Below are 17,681 nucleotides of genomic sequence, written 5' to 3'. Positions count from 1 at the left end.
TCTGCAACAACAAACATCTATAATTATTTTAACAAAACAAGCATATGTATTTTTGAATTTTTAACTATTTTAGTCATGTGAAATGTGTTTTTAACCAAAAAAAAAAGATAATTTCAGCCAGGTCAACGTGAGAAAATACTGGGTTATGCTGCAAATTCAGTCTTCGACTTCCTCTTCCTGTTTATTCCTAAGCTGGAAAAGAAAGACAAGCTTTCTCGCTTATTCATTTCCCAAGTGATTACTCAATTTTGAATGAATTAGTCCAAAGCAAAAAAAATATTTTTTCTACACCTGCAAAAGAAGCTACTGCTGTTAAAAGCTGGATTATCACTTCAACAGTCTCTGATGGATCCAGGTGCTTAAGTGACTTCCACTAGTTCACTGGTGTGACTTCCCTTAAAACCTATCAGCAAACGTATTTCTTGAATGGTTCACCCTTAGCCCTGAAATTTATTGTAGTTGGTATTATGGAGGGATGATTGCTAGATGCCCATATCATAAGCAACTCCTCCTCTTCAGCAGTTAAGGATTGACCCTTGTACTGAGTATTGAGGATATTGGCAAGAAAATTAGCTGGAGTTAGTTTTGTTCCTTGTGCTTTCTTCAGAGCAGCTGCTACAAAGTGGTTGTTATGGAAGTATTTTGCGATTTCAACAACATTGGCCTTTATTTCTGGAGCACTGAGGTCTTTGGCTAAGAAGTGCATCAAATGAGCGTTGCAGCCATATGTTATTACCTTGGGGCTTTCTTCACTTTCTTCTAGATTTCTTCTTATCTTTGATATGCTTGCAGCATTGTCTGTGACAAAGCTGTGTGCTAGACACTTGAACTTTTTTCAGTTTGTTATAGCTTTTGCTGCTGCTACTTGTAAATATTCTGCTGTGCACGCATTTCCTGATGTATCAATTGTTTCTGTAAGGCAGACAGTCCCTTCTTCTGTTGTCACACAAGCTCATATTACTGGATCATTGTGGACATTGCTCCACCCATCAAGACTTAGGTTAGCAGTTTTCCCTTCTAGACTTTTTGCACTGTTCAATTTCTTTCTCATACACTTTATTCTGCAATATTGTCTTAAGTACTATATAATTAGAAGTTATCATCCCTATACCATGATGATATATCTTTGATCTTTAACATACTTTAAATTAAAATTATTTTATATAGGTTTATTTTTTTTCAAAAAGCATCATAGCAAAAAATGATTAAACAAAAAAATCTAATTTAAATAAAAAAATCAAAATTTTGATTTAAAAAATTATTTTTTTAAAATCCACCCTGCCCCAATACTCATTCCATGTTTTACGTTCATGTCATTGCATTCAATTCTTCCATATTTATTGGGCTGCTTCCAGTTGAATCTGTGTTTTACATGTGTTTCTAGTCTCTCTGGGTCCTTGTGCTTTGTCTGCTTTCACTGTGATATTGTCTTGTACTGTAATTCACATTAACAGACATTAGAACTGTGACCAATCCTAAAACCTGTTTTTAATCCAGAGAAAAATAACATAAATTTTATATCCCCTCCTCAAATCAGGAAACTAACAATGCATGTTAAACTTTACTTGTTCATTATATCCCATCTGCCAGCTTCCACATAAAAAGCTATTTATATAGGTAAGCACTTTGTGAAAAGTACCTTGTCTTCCTAATGCTTGCATAGCACAAAGCTGATGACATATAATTAATAACTATCTGATCTTGGATGATACCTTCTATTATGTCTGGACATCTCTTCCAGCTTAGTATGTTGCTTCTTATTATTCACTTGCCAATTTTCAGTGTACTCCAGACATTTATAATTTTACTTAATGCAGCACAACCAAAAGTCTAAAAAAAGTGAGTTTTGACACTTGCTGCTTTCTTGCATTCACAGTGTTTAAATCAATAGGGCTTTTGTTTAACTACAGTATTATTACACATCGGTAGATTATGCAGAGCATAACTTCTTTATGGATACTTCCTAAACAACAAAGGAAAAAAAGAGGGATAATTGTAGACCTAAGGGTTTCATGCTGCACATGTATACAAGGATGAGCACCGATCACAGTTTTTCATAGGGGTAAGCCAAATTTTTGCTAGAGTTGCCTGCTTGACTTGACCATTTTTTAAAAAAAGGAGGCAGGTAGGGGAAGGTAGGTCTTACTTCAAAGAAGTGACTATATTTAGTGGCAAAATAAATCTGTATTAAGTAGACATTTAATTGTTATTAGCCTTGAATATGTATCACAGCCAAGAATATGAAGATTTTTTTCCCCTGCTTTTGTAGCCTTAACAGATTAATATACTTAATTCCAGTCGGTGATCCTTAAATCTGAACTCAAGCTGGGATCTGATGAGCAAGCTGGACTTTTTTTTTTTTGTGTATCACTTCCTATAATAAAGTGTTCAGTAAGTCACAGGAAATGATACGCAAACAAGAAAAGTTCACCTTGCCAGTTTGAGCAGGACTTTACAGTAGAAAGCATGTCTCATACATAGAACATGTTTTATGTGATGTTGAAGACAGTAATCATGGAGTCCAATGATAAAGTTATTACACAGTATTTTCAAAGCAAGGGTTAAAGCCAGCCTTTCAAAGTGAGGCCATACCTGATCGGTAGCTTTCTCTCCAAAAACCTTAATCTGTCAGTAAATGAAGTATACTAGAGGCAAAGATATTTTTGGGGTGATATCTTTTATTGGACCAACTGAATAATTGGAATAATGTTAGGCTTTCAAATCAAGACAGTCTTTGTCATGTCACCTCCTCATTGTGTCAGGTCACTTCATCAGTATCTTACAAAGAAGGCTTTTAGTCAAACTTGATTCTAACCATGCAGTTGGCCTGCCCAATACAAGATATCACCCCAAAAATGTCTTTGCCTCTCTCAGAACTTTCTGGTACAGAATTGCTACAGCATCACTCTAATGTTACTAATAAATGAAGTAAGAGTATATACTTCATTGCACCTGATTACTTAGGAGGTGTTTGTAGCCTACACCTGTGAACTTAAACTCAGAATTTTATAAGGAACCAGTTTTTATTTTGCTAAATATGAAATGCTCCAGTAAATAGAACTGTAAACTCAAGCTGATTAAATATGTTCTATGTCCTCTTCTGAAAATATGTGGAGCTGAGGAAACAAATAGAAATAAAAAAAAAGGCAACATACAATTGCAGTTTATATGGCAGTTGCATGTATGTTAAAACCATCCAAGAGAGCAGTGCATTTATAGCGGCATTCAGTTCATCCAACAGTGTCCCTGGTGACCTTGGTTGGGTGTTTTGTAGGGTGACTAATGGTTCACCATGTTCTTTTTTTCCTGGTTACTTGCCTGTTGCCTGCCTCTGGGTTTGCGATTCCCCTTATGCTGACTTCTGCAGTATTCCTTCAGTCTCTTATCTCAGGGCTTTGATGCATATGTTCTGAAGGTGGCCACCGCGACTTTGGGTGGCAGCAGATGGTAAACCTTCAGGCTGCCACCGGCAATACTGGTGTTAAGTTGGAAACTTAACGTTTGATGAAGAATCAGTAGTGCATATGAAAGAGCTTTTACTGCAGAAATATCTTTTAATTAAAAAATTAGCATACTGAACCATTTGCTAATTTCTATGCATTTAAAGGATCCGAAAAATTAACTGTTTTCTTAAAGCTAAACTGTGCTTATTTACAAGTCAGGTTTTTAGGCTTCCCCCCCATCTCTAATTAATTGTATCTACTGGATTTAAATAATTATTTGTAAGATAAGATGTTGTGTAGCATTATAAATCAACTCTCTTAAGGTGTTTGAATTCCATTTTTAAATAATTTCACTTGAGCATTAACTCAGTTTTAAAAATAAATGTAAAATCTTGTTTGCAGATATACAAAGCATTGGCACAAAATTATCTTCGCTGTCACTAATATCTGCTTTGCTGCTGTAGCTAGGAAACAATCATTGTTTAGTTACATGCACCTTGGGATGTGGCACTGCTGCAATGAAGAGCTCAGGTTCTGTACAGAGTATGCTTGAGCATACAGTTGAAGATATTTATTTGCCTTGATGTTGCTCTGCTCTTTGCCTTTCTACTTGCCAGTCAGTTCAGGGATTGACTCTTCTAACACCTTGCCTACTTATTCTGTTTAATGGTGATTGCATGCTATGTCAGGAAGTTTGGAAGCAGAAAGTGTTATCACATTAGTGTCATTATTAGTGTTGTATATTGTTTCCTTTTGTGTCAGGGTCTCACTTGCATTGTAGAGTTGATGTATTGCATTGTACTTGCGCTGGCTCCCTTCTATGAGTAAACACTAAATGTTGTGGATGATGATTAATTGTTATAAGGTATTAGAACTTGCAATTCACACTGTAGGCATTATCACAAGAACAGGTTCCACCAGCATGTGAAAGCCAGGAGCAGATTGGCTTCACAACATAACATAAGTGCCTCTACACAATCTGCTCATGCTCCTGATGCCATCACTTTGGATGGAGTAGAGGGACAAGGAATGTGCTGTGGAACTTTGTGTTCCCAAGTCAAGCTGATTTGTGTGGAAGTTTACAAACTACTGAAGAGTGTATATATGCACTCGGTAGGAGGGAAGTGTAGAGGAATGCAAGGATAAATAACTTGCTGGGTCTTTGCCAATAAGCAGTGTTTGCCCACAGAGTCTGAGGTGAGGAGAGGCAAGTATGTCTCTTTGAACACTGAGAGCAAGTTAGCACTCAAGACATTTGTATTTGTTTCATCTGTGCAAAAGCTTATTTCAGCTGTAGCCCTGTCTAGGAGGCAAAAGTTTAAGTTGGCTTTTTGTGGTGCATAAATATGATGTTATGAAGAGCTCATGCATCGGGCAATTTTAAATAAGAAGTGTCAGCCTTCCCCCGTCTCCCCCAATTCATCACCTCTTAAGTAAGCTGTCCCATGGTTGGTGGAGTAGTTACCAGTTCTTTTGGAATCAGCTTGGATGAGACTGGTTTGATAAATTATATGAAAACACCTACTTACTTTGATAGTAGTCAAGAGTAGGCACTGCCATTGTGTTGTGTGTGTATATATATAGATGTATTTATGTGTGTGTGTGTGTGCACACATGCACACGCACGCGCACGAACACGTGCGTGGTGCTGAGTGCTTTCGGGAGCTGCTCTAATTAAATCACCCACTGCATCTTACATAGTCAGTGTTACACAGTTCAAAATTGCAGTGGGAGTGCACTGACTAAAGCTTGTTTGAGCTTTAGTTAAAGTGCTGGAGCTGCCATTTTGAAATGTGGGGATGCTGAATACACGAAACACCAAGGCTGCTGGAGCATGCTGAAGTGATTAATAGTGTCTGCTCCAATGCACTGTAATTACAGTGTGTTAGAGCAGGCATCCCACATGAGGAGGAAGAAAACCAGCCCTACTTTGGCATTATTACTTTTTCAAGGATTTTAGCTGGGTGGAATAAGAGCCCACTTAGATGCCCAGTAAGTAGACAAGGACGTGGTCTCAGTATTTTTTGAAAAATTTTTTATGACTCCTGTTTTGGGTTCCAAAATAAAAATCCCTCCACAGAATAAATTGTTGAGAGAGAGAGAGACTCACTAAAGAAATTATTCTCTGTTTCACAAAACTGAGTTTTTAACGAAATTCGAACCCACAAGCATTATGGTAAGAAATCCGAGAAAAATTGAAAACCAGGACAACTCATTTTGAAAGAAAAATAAAGGAAAGTTGGCTGGTTAGAAAGATTGGCTAATCAGTCAAGCTACTTAACTTCAAAGGCACAAAACTATCATCTCTTGTATTACTTTTGTAAATGCTGCTACTTTATTTGTGATGAGGTAGCATAACAGATGAAGCTAGCCCTAAAGGGACAGGTTGTCTGCTTTAGTCCAGTTAGCAGCAGTCATTCTATATGTAACTATAGAGCAAAGACTTGGTAATCTGTTCTGTTGCACCATATGCTAAAACAGTGCTGATAAGCAAGTGTGAAAAATGAAAGGGAGGAATACAATAATTACTTTCGTGCAATAAGGTATGCTATCAAAGGTAATTATTTCATGACAGTTTTAGTTATAGCAGTTGTTTTATCATGAAATAAAAAATGGCTTTAGGAGCCTTTTATTGGAAAGACAATTGTATCAAATTAGTACCAAATTAGATTTTTGTCTTTATAAAGGTGAGCAAACCCATGAGCAGTTTTTAAATTGGTGTGTTCTATTCTACAAATGAATAAACCCTGTTTGAGGGTTAAATAAGCTATTATGCTGTCCTTTATGCTGACAGCTTCATTACTGATTGGCCTACTGTTGGTATTAAAAAAAATGTTTGGCTCCTTATGATCTTTGTGCATGCAACTATAATATTAACACAGAACCACAGGACTGTTCATTAAGAAACGACTTTAAATGAGGTTGACACATGTAAATCTGGAGAGATACAGATGTTAAATGCAGCCATTCCTTTCTGTATACAGCTGTATGGCTAATAATTTCCAAGTGGCTAAAGCTCTTGTTAGCAAGAGTGCTGGTGTGTTAAGAATAGCCCTATAAATAACTTTAAGAACTGAACTTGAAGGTGCTTCTTTTAAAGACTATTGTTAACTACACATTATTGCCAAACAGATGGAAAGCATTCACCAGCCTGATGTTTTTAGGTCTAATTATATTATCGCCAGTCCTGTACGGCTCAGTTGAAGAGGTGTATCCAGAGGCCAATTTATAATCATTTAGCCAACACCTGTTTGGGAGAAATTGACAGTCAAAGGGCACATTTAAAAAAAAAATCACATATGTTCTTGTATTTATTGCCTCAATGTGAACAGTATCTAGCTACAAATAAACTTGGTAGAAGAAGATCAGAAAGTGACTGTAAACAAACCCCATTTCTTAACCATTTTATCCATCTTAATTTGGCATATCTTGTAAGTTTTTTATTTTATGCCTTGTGGCTAAGCAAGAACAGTAAAAACCAGTTTCATTGCTATGATTTATTCAGCTGGCTTCTATTGTTTCTAAGAGCCCTATGCAGCAGGCTTACAAAATCATCATGAAAATTCACCTGCCTAGCCATATTATCTACTCACCCACCCTTTCCATTATGATGAAAATTACATTTCACTCATCCATCAGAAAAATTAAATCTGGGTGATTGGGCAAGAATTTTTTCAAGGCTGTAATAAAATAACTAAATGTAAATTTTAGCTAGCCTGCATGCATTTTATTTTAAAATCTTCATCTTCAAATGATTGCATATTTTTGTATGTTATACACGTGATCAGTATTGTAGGAAGAGCATGTAATGACACATCTTTAGATTGCTTAATATTTTCCTTACAGTCAATCCTTGAAATATTCTGACACGCTTTTTATTTGTATTTGGCCTTTGAAATTTGGTAGGGAGAATATCTTGGAATGAAGGATCCCCAAATTTTGTTCATGGTTGACAGTGTTATAAATCACAAAATCCTCACTACCTTTCTCTTGCTTATGCTATCAAAATAAACAAATGTGGAAAAAGGCCTGCACCCCCGTTGCATATTAGAAAAATCTGGAAGTTGCTGACTATGCTTCCTGGATCCAGTGGAAGACTTTGATTGTATCCCACTCATTTGGCTCTTCTGGGCACTAAGCTGGATGAGAGTTTCCCCAGCTCCTGGGGAGAAAGAGAAGTTGAGTACCTCAATCCCATGTACTCAGCATGTGGTCTCCTTCTTCTTTTCCTGGGAACCAGGCATTCCACATCTATGTTGTACGCCTCCTGTTGCACACTGGTCCCCACACACATTGTTAATGGCACATTATCTCTCTGCAGTAAATGAAATGGAAGCAAAAGATTTATTTAGTTTGGTAGCTTAAACGTTAGCATTCTTTGCTCCAGTTTGCCTGCCGCACTGTAAAACTGGCATTTCCTGTCTTTAGAGCACTAGACTTTGCAGCCTAAGTAATGTAGCTTTTTTTTCTTTTTTTAAACATGCAACTATTTTCATTTGGACCTAGGAGCATAGTGGAGAAATTTAGGCGGGTGCATTTAACGGAACAGTACAAAAATCAAATGTGCTATAGAAGGTGCACATCCTGTAACTGGGTTTTGATTTTAGGACATTAATCTTTTCTGCATGTCCCATCCAGGTTCTTGTCTTACAACTGGTCCATATCCAGTGCATCTGTAGCTCTGTACTCTTGTAGTTCTAGGGCAGTACCCTCAAAAGTATAGGAGTTTGCAAGAGGAATTTGGAGAATTTTGAACGTCTGAAAGAGGTCCCCCCACAAACAAGCACCGATGCTTAATTTACTAATTATCTCCACCGTATTTCACATATATGGCATCAAGGGGAGAAGTCTGTAATGTAGTACCATCAGAGTTAATGCATTGTAATAGAGATTGCCTTTTTAAGTTATATCTATTCATTTTTATATAAATCTTTTCCCTGCACCTGACTGTAATACTGTAACATTGGTAGCAGTGTTTCCTTGCAGCCAGTAGAGTAACTAGGGCAGGGTGACTGCGACAGCTGCCCCAGGTGCTGACTTTTGGGATGGGGTAAGGGGTGGAAAAGAAGAATTGCCACCACAGCTGCATGATTGTGCTGGCAGAAGTTGCTGCTCACCCTGTATGTCACAGCTGCTTCGGGCACCTGGCTGGGCTGTTACGCCTCTGCTTGCAGTAGTTTCTGCTGCTAGTTCTGAATGCATCAGAACAAAAAGCATGCTACAGAGTTACACAGAAGTGACTATAGAGCTGATTAATGCATGTTTTCCAGGTGCCTAAGTATGTTTTTGTCTTCAGAAAGTGCTCAGACTTCGGTTTGACATCCTAGGAGGGACTATGTAGTCCTGTGCTCAAAGCATAACCTCCTGGTAGGAAAGAAATGCTGCATATGAAAAATCTGGTGGTGTGAAAATAAGATACCTTTTGGGAGAAAAGAGTTTTGGATTAAACTGAGGTAATATAACAGTTCATTATTGAAAATGGGGAGTAGGGGAGTTAATTTTATGCTGTGTGCGCAGATACTATTACATTTTCATAACTTGGGTTCTCCTGATAAATTATAGTCTTAAACATAAAATACTGATTGTTTCAAAGCTGTTATTTATTTTATTAGGTCTAGATTTACATCTTTAGGCAGACGATGGGTATGAAATACATGAATTCTTGTAGTACTCTAGAGACACCTTCTATCTACAAGCACATTTCTTTCTTTAAACAAAGGTCAATAGAGGTCTTACTAATACAGTGTATGCTTTTTTTGTGAAAATACTTAGAAGTTGATAGAGTTGTCTGCTCTTAAGTAGCTTTATATTAATATGAAATGTATTTAAAATTTTCTTTTAATATTATGGTTGTTTAGGTTTTGCTCGTAATGGATACTAGAACACAGGAAACATTGATACTGAAAGTAAGTAAAACCGTTTTTTTCCTTATACTTGGCCTGCTGATTTACTTTATACAAAAAATACTTTCCCCTTCTTTATTGCTGGCACCTCTGTGAATTATATTGGCACATTAAAAGTTGTAGCATTTAATATAAATGTGTTTGGAATATATTTTCATTTTCTTTAGCATTCATCTCCTTTCTTTTCCTTTTCCTTTATACTCTCTCTTGTGTTGGATACCTCTTGTGTTGCTCACTGCATGATCATTGAAGCCAAGCCCTTGCTAAGATTTAGTAAAGAGTTACAGTCATGTTATATAGGTTCTGGGTGTAAGCCAATTATTATTTGAGGATGAGAAACTTTTCCTTTGCACAAGTTGTATTTGTCCACTCCATTGCTTGTGGCTTTTTTTCCTTTAAGCATCTGGTGCTGACCACTGTGAGATGCAGGATAGTTGAGACATACCACTGGTCTGATCTCGTGCAGCAGTTCCTGTGTTCTGGTAACTATAGGTTACAGGATATTGCTTCTGATTTACTAAAGTCTTTCCTGTGTGGGATCATCCTTCAGGTGTGTCTCTGGTGAATCATTAAGATCAAATAAAAATTCCTATGCCAGACTAGTGAATCTGTGATGCTGGGAACTGGTTTGAAAGCTCAGTGCTGCAGTCCTTATTCACAGCATTATATTGGCTCAACTTAAACTACTAATGTGGTTAAGGGTGGTAGAATTGGAGCCCACAGATTGTTCTGTAGTTGTACCTTAAATTCGTATCTGCTCTGTGTACACACTGTGAACTCTGCATTTACTGTAGTCATCTGGCTTTTGAAATCCTAGTACGCTTTCTAGACAGAAAATCTTCAAATTTATACCTTAGAAGTTAACAGTTTGTAAATATTAAACCATTCAAATATTAGACCCTGGGTTAAAAAATGTCTTTACATCTACAGGCCGAGTAGAATAAATTCATAATTCCCATTTAGCTGGTTAGATTTTGTTTCTCAGTATAATAGAAGGTCATTCTCTTGAACAATAACAAAATATTGAAATACATTTCCACAGTAGTTCTTTTCCGTTTTTAACTTCAGTTTGTGTCTCTTTTCAAAATCCTTGCCTCCTTCAGGAAATGGATCTCTCCTAGTATTATTTTTATTTTAAACTATTGTGGAAATGTAAAGGTAAAAAAAAATCTCAGCTTTATAAGTTTTTTTAGAAATCAGACTGATTTTTAACAGTGTCTTTTGGTCCAAAAAAATAAAATTTAAAAAAAAAGGTCACAGGGAAATAACTGAGTGTCATCCTGATGACTTAGTTTGAGAGAGATTCTAATAAAAACATTGACCCATGTAATTGATTTTAATGGCAGCTTTGTGCCATCTTCTGTTCTCTGGAAATGTGCCAGATGCCATCAGCAGAGCCTCAGGGGACTGAGGGGCATAGAGCAGCAGATGAGTGGTTTCTCTGAAGCCCAGAGTAACTCGGATAGATTAGTTTGGTTGATAAACACAGAGCACAGCAGGCTCCAAAGGCAACTGAGGGTACAACTGACCTTTTTGTTCTCTGTCAGGGTCTAAGGAAAAGTAGTGAGTACAGCAGGAACAGAAAGACCATCATCCCCCGCTGTGTACCCAACATGGTGTGTCTGCACAAGTACATCATCTCTGAGGAGTCTGTATTTCTTGTGTTGCAGCATGCAGAAGGTTTGTCTATGGTTTTAAGTACATTGTGAAAAAGAATCAAAGGTTTAGCTCTCAATCAATTTTATATTTAAATGTCAAGTTAATTTCTTATATATTATTTTTCTGTACAAAATCTTTCCCGTCTCTCTCTCAGTAATGACATTATTCTTTTTTTTTCTTTTCTGAATCTCTTTCTTGTTTTGAATTGCTCAGAAACCTGATGAGATGTTTGAACTTTAATAATATTGAACATTTCTAATCGTTTATTTTCTTCAGGAGGAGTAACTGCTTTGACTGAAACAGAAATCTGCAGTCTGTACAAGTAAACTGTAGGGCAAAATTTTTTGCCACTTTTGTGATCTTTGGCAAGTAAGACTTTTTTAATGTTCTGTACTTAAACAGGCATTCATCTTCATAAGAATGTAATCATTGTTTTTTTTTAAAAAAAGAACATTTGCCTACTACTTAATATTACATAGTTATTCTGATCTGGGTTTTTAAGAAAATAGCCAATGGCATCATATAGAAGTTCAAAGCAGAGCCACAGAGTTGTGCCTTCAAACTATTTATAAAATTCTTGTTATATGTACAGGGAGCAGGTGGCAAAAAATAATTACATTTTGATTTTTTGCTCTAACACCTGGATTTAAATATTCCCTAAATGTAATTATCCCTTTTTGTTTAGAATGAGTGCAGAATATAAATTTTGGTTTTGCTAATATAAGGAGATACTACTAATTCAGCCATAATGGATGATTGGTAGGCACTGAACTGGTTTATAGAGGGACTGATTTTATTACAATGAATTGTATTCCTTTTTATTTTCAATTATTTAGGTTTTATCTTTGCACACACCACTTGTGTTACAATAAAAATTGCAAGGTAATGAAAGTTGACATTATAATATGAGCAGTTACATGTTTAGCACCCTGTGTTTGTGTTGATTCTGCAGTGGGCAATGACCCATAAAGGAAGACCTTACGGTTTTAGGCTTCCTTGTGGTGAACTCAGAAGGTTAGAGTGCTATTATACATTGTCTTCTGGAGGTACAGAGAATTCATCAAGAGAATTTGAAAGCTGTCAGCTGAGTTCTGACTTGAATCTGTACAGAGCTTAGAAAAAATGTTGGGACTCCATTGGTGCTCATGGAAAATTCAAGAGGGCAGGGCTGGAGAGAAAAAGATATCCAAATTAAGTCATATCATTAGCATTCCCACTTAAGAGTACCTAAGAATTAGCCCATCCTTGGAGAAAAAACTTTTTTTATTCACACATGATGACAAGATGAGGAAGAAATGGGATTTAGTGGGGAATTAATTGGGTGGAGAATAAGCAAACACCTTGAAAAGAGTTTGAATTGCCGAATGAATTGCCACAGCACAACACAATCCATTGAAAAGTTACTGCTTCCAGGAAGGAATATTTAACTTTGGCTATAATGAAGGAAAGGGGATGTTACTTTGTATGTAAAAGCAGAAAGGTTGGCTAAATATTTGGACTGCATGGGGCAGTTGCTATTAGAGGAAAAGCTACTCTCCTGATCATGCTAAATGTCATTGCAAATCTAACAGTTTCTCCTGGCTTCCTCATTCTTGCTGAAACCAAATATAACAAGTGTTTTTAAGTTCCCCAGGAGAAATTTAATTTGTTTAAACTGCTGCTAAATCCTTACTTGGTATAAATTATATAGGACAAAAAGTTTTATTTCCAATTTTTTTTGTACGTTAGGATTAACAGCAACCTACCACTTAGAAATATATCCAGGTTTAGCTCTGTCCATGTTCAGTTAAATACACCCTCCCTCGACATTTGTATTTAAAAAGTCAGATACAGTGTTTTACTGTAAAGCACTGTTTGTTTATGTGGGTGGCAAAACAGTAACTAAGCGCTTACTGCTTCTTTCCTAAATCTCAGTTATGCAAAGCAATAGAAGCAGACTCTCGTAGCCTGAAATGACCTTAACCATCTCTTTCTATCCTTCACTGAAGCCCCATTGTACCAGCCCTATACACACACATAACAACACAGTCTCTGGCCCTGTTAAGTGCAAGTAGTTGAAATATTCAGGATAGACAAATAGGGAGTAAGGATGTGAGGGGTGTTCCTATTTAGGGAGTGGGCACTACAAGCTGAAGTAACTTGCCCCAGGCTGTACATAGGAAATAGGTAGAAGATCTAAGAACCTAGCTTCAAGCTCCAGAGTCCCTGTCTATTGCTTGACCCAGAACTATCTGTGCTCCATTACACTGTCAGTTACTGAAATTAGAGAAAATTTGTCTTTGTTTTTCTGATGTTCAGGGTATTACATTGATGCCAGCCTTCAGGGTTCTGCAAGTCATTGGTTTGCATGCCAAAGGTAATTTACCCCCTCTGTGTCATAAAGCCAGCTCTGAAACTACCTGGACACTAGAGTTGGAACTCTGACTGACATAAAGCCCTGCTCTGAGCTTTTTTGTAAGTTTGTCACTAAAAATATAAAGGAGGTGATTAATATCAAAACAGGAAGTTTTGGTAATGAGAATGGTACAGTTTTAAGTGACTAAGTAAAACCTTTTAAGTTGTTGGATAAAACAGGAATGTAGGGGTGCACTGGTAAGATTTTCTTGGCTGATACCAATAGCCGGTTATTAACTAGCCATATCAGCCGCTACTGATCTGAGAGCAGTTTTACAAGACTGCAGTTGGAGAGCAGCCTCCTGTCACCAAGTCTGTTGGGGAGAAGGGGCATGGGGAGGGAAAATGTGTGGTGGGGGATAGATCAAGGTCCCCACAGTGAGGGTGGGAGCAGGACAGGGGATGGGGCTGCCCAACCAGGGTGGTGAATGCCCTGGGGCCAAGAGCAAGACAGAGCTGTGGGGACTTTGTTCAGGGGGTGCAGGGTAGTGGGGAGGAGGGGTAGTTCCCCATCACTGCGTACACCCTGGGGAAGAGGCATAGGGGGCAGGTGCCCCCCCACCCCAGATTTCTGTGTGGGGTGAGGGTGGGCTGTCCACTGTGGGCTCAGGGCCCAAGGCAGTGACAGCCTCTTCCTGGCAGGGGTCTGGGCCGGGGCTGAGCTTGGAGTTGGTGGAGGCAGGCTGGACTCGGTTATGTGGGGTGGGTGGCAGTAGTGGCACTGGGAGCAGTGGCTATGGGGGTGCTATGGGGAATTTTGGGGTGGCCATAGCCCCCCCCTCCAAATGCCTTCTAGAGCTGCTACTGCCCATGCAGCTCCTGGCCCTCAGCCTGCAGCAGGCATCCCATCCTCAGGGGTACATGCAGTGGTGGGGAGCTGCCTCTCCTCCCCACACCCCCGGACGAGCCACTTGTGGCTCCGTCCTGCTCCCGGCCCCGTGGTCACTTTCACCACACCATCTGGGAAATGCCTGCCCCTGCCCCACTCCCTCCCTTGCTGTGGGGGCCTTAATCTGCCCCTCCCCCTCACTTCTCTTTCTCCCTACAGACTTACTGGCAGGATGCTGCTCTCCAAGCTGCCCAGCTCCATTCCCGGCTGCATGCATGCAGTGACATTTATCAGTGACATTATTGGCGAAAAAAAGCTGATTGCTGATGATGTTAATTTTGTTGTTATTGGTGCCGATTCAATATAAGACCGGTATATCTGTGCACCTGTACAAGAATGTATATGAAAGTAATACTGCAAAGATCAGGCCAGTTCACCAAAACTACCAAACTGATGGTTGTATATATGTGCACACAAACTCAGAGAAGTGTCTGTGTGTGTGTAGTATATATTATATATAATTATATATATTACACACACACTTCCCTGCACTTCCCTGCACATAAACTCAGAAATAATGCTAGCACCTTTAAGAGGCTAAAGAGGCTTTTTTTTAGTTAGGGACTAAATTCTCAATCTTTTGATCAGAAACTTTTAAGCAAGGAAAAGATTCAGCCTTTTGAGTGAGCAAGGAAGCTTTAAAGGACAAGCAAAAAGTTTGTTTTTAAAGAAATTAGTTTGATATAGCTATAATTTCAGAAGACTTCTGTAGAATTTTTAGTAAGAATGTCTACCTTCATAACTTAGAAGATTTTGTTAACCAGTGATAGATATAGATCTATCAATCTATCTAGATATTACACACACACAGAGGATATGCATTGCAGTTATTTTTGGGGAGAGGTCAAAGATATCAGGAATGATACCTGTTTGGGTGTTAGTGCCTAAAATTGTTTCACTGTTTTATGAATCCTCTATCAGCATATTTTTAAAAGTTTATTCTATTAGAAAGGAATATTTTTTGAATAGGAATATGTTTATATATTTGTCCCAGGGTGGTGAAGAGGCCATGAATTGTACCTGGGTGTATGAAATTAAAAAAAAAATTTAACTGGACAACAATTTGAATGATGATATACTCAGAAAAGATTTTAAAGTTGCATATGAAGGGAACTGCTTATTTGCTAAAGGATTTGTTTTTTTTAAATTTTATTCCCTTTTACTGGGAAATTTCTCTCTAGTCTGAGATTTAAAACTGATGCTTTTTTCCCCTCCATGAATTCAGAAAACTTGATTTCAGACATTCCTTAATCAAGAAGGAAACCTTGTTTTGCCAAGAAGTGGTGATGCTGTCAGTCAGCCAGTTACAGTGAATGAGGCTAAAGGATACTCTCAAAGGCTTTTCCCAGGGTGCCAATAGAGAGGGTTTCCAAGATGCATCTTGAAAGCAAGGAAGTCCATAAAGTTATTCGATAGCTTTGTCAGAAAGCATTTGGCAAGATCATATTGTGGTGGAGAGCCAGTCTGATGTTAATAAGGCCTTACTTCTTGGCACTACCAGTGCCAGAAATTTTTGAAACAGATGCTTCAGAAGCAGGCTGGGGGGCTTTCATGGGACATCAGAATTGTAGTGGCCATTGGAAACTGTCAACTTTCTGTAAGCACATACAAGCTGGAGTTTGTATCAGTCTGGAAAGCACTCAAGAAACTTCAAATTTAAGAGGATTTCAGCATACAGGAACTAGTGGAAAATAATGCAGTGGTATTCTTTCTTGCCCAATGAGGGACTTACAGGTGGGAATGGATGACATTCCTACTTCTAAGGATTCTGTTGCTGGTCCAGAGAGTGTAGTACTGGTGGCTCTATCCTTGGCAGATAGTGGGTATAAGCCTTGTCTCTGCTGGCCAACTTGGTAGCATCCGTTAACCAGTTGTTGAAACAGCAGTGAAGCTGTAGCATGTTTAAGACTCTGATGTCTTATATTGTTGTGTCAGAGATGAGCCATTAACTCCTGGTTTCTGTGCACACCATAGCCTCTACTGCTGCTATTGTTGCATTGAATTATTATTATTATTGTTATTATTGTTGTTGTTATTATTATTATTATTATTATTATAATATTATGGAAGCAGCCTGATTCCATGTCTTCATTATTATTAGGTACCATGCTAACATAATTATTAGTTATGAGATATATTATTGTTATGTTATTAAAATTATGACGTCTATAAATGGCTGTATATCCACTTTACAAGTTGTAATCGTTTGTTGCCAGTAGTATAAATAACAACACGAGGTGATGCTTCACGAGGTTCCTGTTAAAAGGTGTTAAATGAAATACGTTGGTGTCACTGGCTGAATATTATGATTTTCTTAAAACTTTTTTCTCCCCATTTTTCAATGATGTACAGAGATTGGCAAAGGTTTCAGACAGTGAATCCAACAATACTACTGACCTGCTTCCCTTCTCTCTCTACTGGGAACCCAGATTGTTGCTTTTGACTTTGTTTGGGCTTCCCTAAATACAGTGATTATGATAATCTTTGGCTATATTCAGATTCTGCAGAAACCCAAATCAGAGCAGACTGCAAAAACTTTTGTTTTGTTCTAGGCTGTATCCTTTTAGTTTATGTAAATGTGAATTTATAATATTAGGTGCAGGAATATTGGATGAGGGAAAATCAAATGGGTCATATATTCCTCTTGTAAGCTGTAAGAAAAATGTTAAGAGACTGAATTTGCTGATGTGATTGGGTTTTCTTTATCCTTCTGATCCATACCCAAAAGTCATTGTATCCTGTCATCTTTGGTACTACTTCAAAGTAATATTAATTTCAAATATCTACGTAAAATCTAAACACAGTAGAACTAATAGGATTCCTGCTTAACTTCACTGTTTGGCTACTTTGCCTTCAAGTTTCCTGTCCCTTATTTTATTTGCCTGCTGAGCTTTTAGATGGAGTTCTGGGCAGAGGATAGTCTGTCATAAGTGTCTGTGCTGCCCTAACGGTACATTAATGTGTACGCCGAATAAAGTGGCTGAACACTGAATAATATCAGGTGGAATTGGGTCTAGAATTTGTATTCCCACAGTTCTCATAAACCAGAAAGGGTGAGCAGGATTTGGTTTGGGGCAGTTCTGTGCTGAAAGCAGTGGGTATGTTGTAGGTTAAAAAAATTAGGAGCACCTATCATTAGAAGCATTTGCATTTAGTAATAAACCTGCAGTTCTAGCAATAATTTGATAAAATGTAGGAACAGAACTACAAATGTACAACTAAAATGGAATCAACTGGAAGATAATCTGATAACATATTAAATATGTTTCACCTGTGTTAGGTTTGGAAGCCGCTTCATAACTTCTTATGTTGACAAAAGTATGTTTAATATTTGGTTTGCCTTGTGTTTAAAATAAGTTGCAATGGTAATTTATGAGATGATAGTGTAGCCTT

At 37.8% G+C, this 17,681-nt stretch overlaps 1 protein-coding gene across 3 annotated transcripts in view; it reads left to right on the top strand.

Moving 5' to 3' along the window:
- Positions 1-17,681, top strand: part of RPS6KC1 (ribosomal protein S6 kinase C1) — a 137,358-nt gene that overhangs the window by 85,841 nt on the left and 33,836 nt on the right. For all 3 annotated transcript variants that reach the window (XM_090049065.1, XM_090049074.1, XM_090049083.1), the window contains 2 exons: positions 9,302-9,349; positions 10,894-11,026. In XM_090049065.1, coding sequence (XP_089905191.1) covers positions 9,302-9,349; positions 10,894-11,026 — 181 coding nt within the window. The remainder of the gene's footprint in view (positions 1-9,301; positions 9,350-10,893; positions 11,027-17,681) is intronic.

Source organism: Crocodylus siamensis, chromosome 1 (genome assembly GCF_052110815.1).
Source record: "Crocodylus siamensis isolate JL-2025a chromosome 1, ASM5211081v1, whole genome shotgun sequence".
NCBI lineage: Eukaryota > Metazoa > Chordata > Crocodylia > Crocodylidae > Crocodylus > Crocodylus siamensis.
The sequence above is the reverse complement of the archived record's forward strand: the minus strand, read 5'-3'. Positions and strand labels throughout refer to the sequence as shown.